Genomic DNA, 9,013 nt, shown 5'->3' with positions numbered 1-9,013 from the left:
TATGTTTTCTTGGGCATGTGTGTGCTGTTGCCCCAGCCGTCATTCTTGGTAAGATGTTTGGATGCTGGTTGTATAAATCATTGCTTTATTTATAAAACGGGGCGAAAGCCTATTTCAAGAGAGAGAATTCTTCAAGCAAGTGGAAGATGAGTATGTTATCAATCTCTCCGAAAAAGGGGATTGTAGAGTTATATTATATTTCCTTTGTTGTTTAGTAATCCTTCTTAATTGTTAGAGGCATTGCATATTTTGCTACTATTATCAATATATGGTCATTGATTCATTGATGATGCTATGTTAGTACACATTTGTTGTCCTATTATACTGCATTGCAAAACAAAATTACCAAGGAGCAAATTCGTGTGGCTTGCCATGAAAGGAAGGACACAGCTTATTTCAACGCCTTGTTTTCAGAAGCTCGGTAAAATAATGCTTCATATGTGTCAACAATATTTCTCCTGGATTAAAGAATTTCTTCAGGCGCAGCTGTTTTAGTCCACAAACTAGAAGCATCCATCCAGCTTTTACTGACCAAAGAATCGTCCACGCGTACGCCTACGCTGCATGATCTTTCGGGCTCATTTCCACCTGCGATGGCTCATCGTTGTCAGAAGAGGATGAAGAGGAGGAGGAGGACGACGAGTCCGTATGATGCCCAGAAGGGCCGCGCGGTGGCAACTCTGACCCGTGTTCTTGCTGACTACCTGGACAAGAAGAAAACACACGTCAGAACCCTCTATATTTTTTTGGAAACTATCACAATGAGAATAGATTTGTTCCAGCTCACACACACTAGTCTCCAATTTGTTCAGGCATGTTCCTCAGATAGTCTTAACAATCTATAAATTGTTTCAATAATAATGAAAATAATAAGTTGCATGATGATACCATTTGGATATGGGGTCCAATACAGTTTCCAAGTGCTTGCTCGTAGCACAAAATACGACAATTTCCTTACCCCTGTATACTAATGAATGCAAGAAATATTGTTTTAACTATACAAGCTAGAGTGGTCGCATGATTAGGCAGGTACTCTTACAGACAGACCAATTAGATCTTCTCTTTATTTATTTTCAAACAAGGAAAATATTTCAATGATTAAAATGTCTGACCAGTGCTATTTCTTCCTCTATTTCTACTTCAGTTAGAGCTGACAAATAGAATCACTGAAGCGATGATTCGTATCTCACCTGCATTTTGGGGAACTTTAGGCTGTAACTTTTTCGTGTGCTTCCTTATAAGCTTCTTTGTTTCTGTTATAGTTAACTGCCGAGCAAATGGAGAAAACTCGATATCATTCTCACTCCGTTCACCCTGAAAATCCTGATCACCATCTCCTTTCATAGTCTTCAGGACAAAATGCATTGCTTTCTTTTTTTGTGAACTGAACAATCCCTTCACAGAGGTGGCAAATCCATCACCAGCACCATCACTTGGTTTTCTAAGGAAAGATGGTAGTTGATCAGAGTTCCCACTTTCATCACCATCGCTGTCACTCAAATTTAAATCATTGGCAGCGATTAATCCTGCAGTTGGCTCTTTTTGGCTAGTGGATTTAGCTTTAAACTTTTTACCCTGTAAAAAAGAAGCGGCGTCTAAGTCAAAGGATTGCCTTGAACCTTAAAGATCCATACAAGGCATCGCACGATCTGCTATTTAACTACTTAGCATTCAATACGGAATGCCATTCAGCTTCAAAAGTTAGAAAGCAAAATGAAAGAAAAGCACCTGCATGCCAGTTACTGACTTCAGTACTCCCCATACAATATGTTTCTTCACTCGTGAAAATAGTCTTGGCCATGTCCCAGTAAAATCTTCACGATGAAAGGTATCCATGAGTAGCCTTACATCACTAACAGCAAATGGCAATCCCTCATACGTGAGAAGCAATTCGACCTAGCATATCATCAAAAGCTTACATTATATGGAATAACAGCGAGCATATTAAAGAAAATTTCAGCAGGCTGTGTACTACGGTTACTACGTTGCATAAATAAAACATCATTTGATGAAGTATATACCAACCAACCTGGCTTATCTTTATATTGCGGAAGTCCATCATCTTCTGAGGTCTAGATTGCTTCACCTCATTAGGTTCTACAGGCTTCTTCTCTTCACGAGCAGAACGAGTTTGGGCATTTGACTGACCCTGGATTTGTGAAACAAGTTCATTAGCTACAGATTCAGCCACATTTTCCTCCCATGTTCTGTCAAATGATGACTGGTTACTGGGACTGTTTGTTTCTGCAACCGAAGTGCCTTTCTTAACTCGACGTGTCCCTGCTGTAGTAGAGACTTTGAAAAGTTCCTATATAAGGAAAAGGAGAAGCACAAAATGAGCAACAAAGGAGAAAGCATAATTAATAAATCACAACACAAATACCATGAAATGATATTTTAACCTGCCGCTTTTGTGGGTGCTGCTCATCACCAGGGAAGAAATATCCCCACATCATTCTGTACATTGATTCTGTTAAATAAATTTTCAGTGGATAGATGTCCACCTACATTAACAAGGTAGAAAGGAAACACTGTCATTCACCAAACTGTTTCTTTTGAGCAAAACCATTCACTATGCATGTATATACACAACCGAAAATAACCTGACAGTAATACTGTTTAATGTGTATTCATACAGCCTGATCTGTTACTCTTGTTCTTGTAAACTACAGAGTTGGGTAAAGCTAGCAATCAAAGGAAGAACATTCTTGCTAAACTCCAGTTCATCAAATGTAAAATCCACTGAACCTACCAGCAAACTCTCAATTACTGAGTTTCCATCAGTCGGAGCTCCTTGCCTAGCATTAACACGAAGCATTGCATTCCTGCATTGAAAATTAGTGTTGAACCATGGTTCCTCAGAATGGAGAATATATGTTCTTCCAAGCTAAAATGAATCAAATACATATGAATCAGGAAAAAGAACAGAAAATGAAGAACAAACTGTAAGAACAAAAGTTCAGATTCAAATATCACACTCGGCATCCATGCCTTTAGCTTAGTTCACTCCTTTGTCTTAATGGAGCCACGGTTAATCTTGGATGTACTTCTGCTGAGCTCAACTCACACAGAAATGAATAGAGTCAGAACCCATAGTCCATGAACTCTACATGTGTCACTTATTAGTAATGCGCGATGCAGATGCTTGGAGACATGCTTACCAAAAATAAAATGTTTTTTCTTGCCCCGCAGCAAAGGCAGGGTGCTAGATTTTTAGTGCCGGTGCTTGATTAGACACTACTCCCTCCTTTCCGGTTTATAGGGCTTATCTCAAAATTTTAGTTTTTCCATTTTATAAGGCTCAATTTGGTTGTTCCCCATCACATGTTCAGACTTCAAGGTGCATTAAATCATTGCATGCAAGTATTAAGAGAAAACTGACAAATGCATGCACTTTATGCATGCATGCATTGCAATTAATGCATCCGTAAACATAATTTTTTGAGGAAAACAAGAGCATTAATTGGGTGCTTTTGCAAAATACAAAAAATATTCCACCACTCATCATCTACCTTGGTTGGTGAGATTTTTGAACTGAGCCTTATAAACCGGAAAGGAGGGAGTACTAGTGTTAAGGTTCTTATGCTTGATCACCATCTAAGCTTCTATAAAGAGGTGCTTGCATAGAAGGAGATAACTCTCAGACGGGTGCTTGGTGCCGTGGCTATGCTTCTCTTTAAGTGCCCATTCAGAAGCTTCTTGCATTGTGCCTTTGTGCATGCTATTATATATTTCATTTTTAGTAGTATTCCAAAGTTACACTAAGATATATTTAGTGTAGCTATCTCCAGCAAGTAAACTATACAACCATCTTAAGCACCCACAAAGAGGTGCTTGCATTGGCGGAGATAACATCATACGGATGCTTTGCGATACTTTTTGCGTTGCACCTTTGTGATGTCCATCTAAGCACTCACAAAGTGTAGCTGTTTTCTCTCTCTCTCTTTAAGTGCCTATGCAGAAACTTCTTGCGCTGCACCTTTGTGATGCCCTTATATATTTCACAGTTAGCAGTGCAAAGTTGCTTTGAGATATATTTTGTGTGTGACAAAGTTTCACATAGGCAATATTCCTGTTGTTGGAAAATGCAGATCCCAGACTAAAAGTAATATCTTACAAAATGAAAGAATCTGCAATTAAGTTGGCAAAATGAGAGGCTGAAGAGTCCACACATGCCTAAAAGAACTCTCACGTCACTTCATTCTTGCAAAAGAGATATTGTAGTTACTATCGCTTAATGCTGCAAGGGAGAAGAAGCCATCCTTACTTGCCCCATTCAGATGGTGGATTCCAGGGTGCAACAACAGTATCTGATTTTGCATTAGCAAGACCATTTCTGAGAACAAACAACTTGGTTGTCAACTGAGCAATGCCTATGTCTTTGTAGTCCCGGTCAAAATCATAAATCTACATATACATACAGAAAAGGTCAGCAAAAGATCTAAATAAGCATGCACATTCTGTTATTCGGAGAAGAAACTAAAGATAATATTGTATGTGAGCCCTTGTTCCGTCCGGCCCATAAGGCCCAGGCTAGTTCCAAAAAAAAAAGTTGTACTGCCGCTTTTCTGTTCGCAGGCTAGTTCCAAAAAAAAAAAGTTGTACTGCTGCTTTTCTGTTCGCCTTTTTTTTCCTTTTTTTAGGCTTATTGAGTTGTGCCATCAGCAGAACCCTTTTGCACTTTGTCTGTCTGCTACTTCTGCCTGTGCGTGTGGCGTGAACATTTGTTGGATTTTGTGGCTCTTGTGGTTTGTTTTATGTATAAAGCGAGGCGAAAACCTTTTTTGGCAAAAAAAGGGGAGTCGGACTCCACTCAAAACAAAAAAGAGGAGCCAGATTGCCTTAAAAAAAAGAGGAGCCAGATCATGTCCGGTCAGATGCGTCGCTCCACACTAGAAAAGCACGAGGTGCGTTCTCTCTCTCGCAACATGGTAATCAGACCAGGTCAGGGCACTGGAGACGGCGGCGCCGGCGGCGGGGTCCGGTGAGGAGGCGGCGGCGCATCTGGGCGTGGCTGCTGTGCGCCAGCTGCGCGGGCGACGGCGGCCGGCTGGGTCCGGCGAGGAGGTGAAGCTGGAGGCGGCGAGCTTGGCTGAGGAGAGGAGAAGGAGCTGCAGCTGCTGCAGCTGAGAAGGGGAGGAGGTGATTGGAGAGGAGGAGGAGCTGCGGTTGCTGCGTGCTGTTTGTGGTGAGAGGGAACGACATGCTGCTGCTGATTTGATTCTGCGTGCGTGCTGATTGGAGAAGAAGGGTTTGAGTGACCAGATTGCGACCAGACTGTCCAGTAGGGGCTGTGGTCCTGAAGGTGGCAGTGACTGCTGCTGCTGTTGCTACTCAGCTGCTGGAGTTGGTGCTAGTGGAGAAGAAGAGAGTGTGACTGGAGCTGCTGCTGCTGCTGCTGGGCTCCTGGAGTTGGTGGCTAGTTTCGTGGTGCTAGCGAGCGTAGAAGAGCTGAGTGGCTGCTGATTGCAGAGGAACAAGGCAGCACTAGAGGTGGCACAGCTAGGAGAAAAAGAGGTGGAGGCAGTCATGGGGGCTGAACTGATCGCTGCTATAAAGAAACTTGCGCAACTCACGACTGCGAAGGCTGCGAGGGGTCAACTCTTCCAGGTGGCATAATTGTTGTGCCTAGTAGATCAGGGGTTCAAGCTTGACCTCATGCCAAATGATGTCAAGCTGAACGGCATGAGCAGCTACCTGAGCTAGTTGAGGCAGGCCTTGTTGATCTTGGAAGACAAATGTCTGACGGGGTATGTTCTGGGAATGGTTGACTGACAAGGAGAGCTCAGAATGGAAGAAGTGGAGTGTTACTGGCTCCCTGATATTGGCCTCGATGTTAAACTCCCTGACTCCAGCCATTGCAGTGTCTGTTGAGGCATTACCGAATGCTTTTGCTGTGTGGAGCCTGCTGTCCGTGAGGTATTCCGGTAAGGGCCACCAGATGCTCGTGTCCCAAATTGAAGACAGGGTCCATGTTGTTCCTCAAGGTGATAGAAGTGTGAGTATGTGCAACGCCCCGACCAAATCCATCAGTCCACCCACCAGTTCCTGGCCGTTGCGCCTGGGATCTAGACTGGCCCCACAGACCAACACTATCCTTCCTGCGCTTAACTTTGAGGTTCCTTTCGGATGGGCTCCCGGAAAAGAAGCTGCACCTTGTTGATATGAGCAGTCTTCCATTCCTATTAAGTCGGGATGTCACATATACCCCCCTCAAAGGAACCGACGTCCCCGTCGGCCCAGCAAGAACGTTCTCTCTTGGCACACATCTGTTCGTGCTAGTACCAGCATCCACATGTGCCATGTGTATGCATCACTAACCCATACACGGCCATGTAACCGCGAGGGTCGGCTCTGATGCCAATTGTAACGCCCCGACCAAACCCACTGGTTCCTGGCCGTTGCGCCTGGGATCTAGAGTCTTTTCTGCGCATTTTGTCCACACTCTGAACACCCGAGATTAATTTCCCAGTTGGTCACCCATCCTCAAATTGCTCCAAGCAAAGCACGCTTAACTTTGAGGTTCCTTTCGAATGGGCCCTTGGAAAAGAAGGTGCACCTTTGGTGATATGAGTATACCAAATCGGGATGTCACAGTATGTGAATGAGCTGCAACATTTTTGGGCAGATCTAGATCAGTGTGATCCTGTTGACCTTCCACATGCAGAGTCCATGGAGATTGCCAGGAATTGGGTTGAGCGCAGGCGTGTGATGCAATTTCTCAAAGGTCTAGATCAAGGTTTTGAGAGCAGCACAATGTGCTGCTTCATCAACGATGCTTTTGTCCTTGATGAGGCCATTGTTGCGATGTCCCAAGAAGAGGTACACTCTAGTCGAGAAGAGGAGATGGAAATGAATCTGCTTATAGAGTGGCTGACCAGTGAGGTTTTAGGGGTGTTATAATTGTGGTCAAACAGAGCATATAAGTCATTTCTGCACTGGACCCAGAAGAGGCAGAGGCCGAGGGTACAGTGGCAGTAGCAGCCTAGGTGGACAGAATGGGAGTGGCGGTTCTTGGAATGCTCCTCATTGAAATGTAGCTGCTTCAGTTGAAGGGAAGCAGCCTGCAGGAGGACAGAAGACTGCTACGAGCTATGGCAATTTTGTCGATACAAACGAAGGTAACATTGAATACGCATCAATAGCAACCCCATAAAATAAACTCGGAATGGGTGCTTGACTTTGGAGTATCATAATATGTTGCTGGAGACTTTAATGAGTTTAATTCTTATGTTCCACACTCTCTCCTTTTGTGTTAAGGGCATCATAATACCGTAAACCCACATGTGAGTAAGGGGATCATGAGCATATCTCTTTTTGTGTTAATCCGCTGTGATGTATGGACATATCCAGTGTTATTTATCAGTGGTGCAAAGTATCTCCTTATGTTGATTGATTGCTATTCTCTGATGACTTGGGTCTATCTTTTGAAACATAAATATGAAGTGTTTCAGTGTTTCAAAGTTTTTATGCACTTGTTCAGACTTAATTTAATGTGAAAATTCAAACACACGGATCTGAAATGGCATTGAGTATGTTAACAAGACCATTGGTGCCTTCATGTCGGACAAGGGCATCCTGCATCAAACATCTTGTGTGGACACACCTCTTCAGAATGGGGCGGTAGAGAGGAAAAATTGCCACCCTCTGGAGGTTGGCCCAGGCATTGATGTTCACCATGAATGTGCCCAAGTTCATGTGGAGTGAAGCTATCATGATGGCCACCTTTTTGATCAACCGCATGCCATCCCGGATGATAGGTATGAAATCACGGTGTGACTTGATTTTCACCTAAAATAAATTCCATGTTCCTCCCAAGGTGTTCGGTTGCACTTGCTTTGTTCGTGATCATAGGCCATCAGTCAACAAATTCGATCCTCTGGCAGTCAAGTGTATCTTTATTGGGTATTCTTCACGACAAAGAGGTATACATGGTGATTCCACCTGGGTTCTCGACTTCTGAGACCGTTGGCAAGGTAAGAAGGCTGAAGAAAGTAGATGCAAGCATGGACAGCCCGACATCCCGGCCGGGCTCGGGCTCAGCTTTTCCGTCTGTAGCCCGGTCCGGAAGCCCGAAGATAAGCCCGAACAGGACATAAACCATTATTTTATTAGATATATAGATATAATATATATTTTAAATATCCTGAAAATTATTATTTTAATCAAAAAGTGCACTGATTATTTATTTCTGGCGAGGCCAGGCTCGTGCTTGAGATTTTAAGGTTGGGCTTTGTAAGGCCTGGCCCCGAGAATGCCCAGGTTTAGAAGAAAGCCCTTTACGGACTGAAGCAGTCTCCAAAAGCTTGGTTTGACAAGTTTAGACGGGTGGTGTGTGACATAGGGTATGGACAATGCACTGGTGATCATACATTGTTTTATAGACACTCAAGGGAAACTAACCATCTTTGCAGTTTATGTTGATATCATTATCACCGGTGATGATGACGTAGAGATAGTGGTAGGAGCTAGGGTTCTACCAGGTCTAGGCCAGAGATTGTAGGGGAAGGAGGGAGCTGGGCGCGGGTGAGCACGCGGCCGCCGGCGGCTGGGCGCCGTCGTGCGCGTGGAGGAGGCTGTGGCGGTGAGAGAAGGCGGTTAGGGTTTAGGGTTCCGGCTCCTCTGGGAGCAGGGCAATAGAATTGTCTTATTGCTTAATCCGAAAAAGAGTCTTACAGCTTGTTTATATAACCACCGGGCCGCTGGCCATCTCCACCGCGCCGCTGCCCTCCCCATCCGCGCCGCTATTCGCCCCCTCCGGCGCCGCCACCGCCCAGATGCCGGCGCCCTCCACCGCACCACCGGCTGCCGCCTATACCCCGGAGGAGGTCACCGGGGTCCTCAACGACCTCGTCACAGCCGTCCAGGGGATACGGCCGTACCTGGCCAGCCCCTACGGGCCGCCGCCGCCCCTGCCGCCGATCGCCGCCACCGGGCCGCCGGCCCTGCCGTGGTACTCGCCGCATCCAGGGGCCTCCGCGGCGTTCGCTGGGACGCTGCAGCTGCCGCCGCC

The 9,013-nt window shown here is 45.0% G+C and overlaps 1 protein-coding gene across 2 annotated transcripts in view; it reads right to left on the bottom strand.

The window, feature by feature from the left end:
* Window positions 1-256: 256 nt before the first annotated feature.
* The window catches only part of LOC119285791 (protein ABERRANT POLLEN TRANSMISSION 1-like), a 39,537-nt gene continuing 30,780 nt past the window's right edge, over window positions 257-9,013 (bottom strand). For both annotated transcript variants that reach the window (XM_037565120.1, XM_037565121.1), the window contains 7 exons: window positions 4,268-4,407; window positions 2,753-2,825; window positions 2,403-2,504; window positions 2,030-2,308; window positions 1,729-1,896; window positions 1,191-1,575; window positions 257-704 (listed from right to left, as the gene is read on the bottom strand). In XM_037565120.1, coding sequence (XP_037421017.1) covers window positions 556-704; window positions 1,191-1,575; window positions 1,729-1,896; window positions 2,030-2,308; window positions 2,403-2,504; window positions 2,753-2,825; window positions 4,268-4,407 — 1,296 coding nt within the window. In that variant the 3' untranslated portion in view covers window positions 257-555. The remainder of the gene's footprint in view (window positions 705-1,190; window positions 1,576-1,728; window positions 1,897-2,029; window positions 2,309-2,402; window positions 2,505-2,752; window positions 2,826-4,267; window positions 4,408-9,013) is intronic.

This window comes from Triticum dicoccoides, chromosome 4A, assembly GCF_002162155.2.
Source record: "Triticum dicoccoides isolate Atlit2015 ecotype Zavitan chromosome 4A, WEW_v2.0, whole genome shotgun sequence".
Taxonomy (NCBI): Eukaryota; Viridiplantae; Streptophyta; class Magnoliopsida; order Poales; family Poaceae; genus Triticum; species Triticum dicoccoides.
The sequence above is the reverse complement of the archived record's forward strand: the minus strand, read 5'-3'. Positions and strand labels throughout refer to the sequence as shown.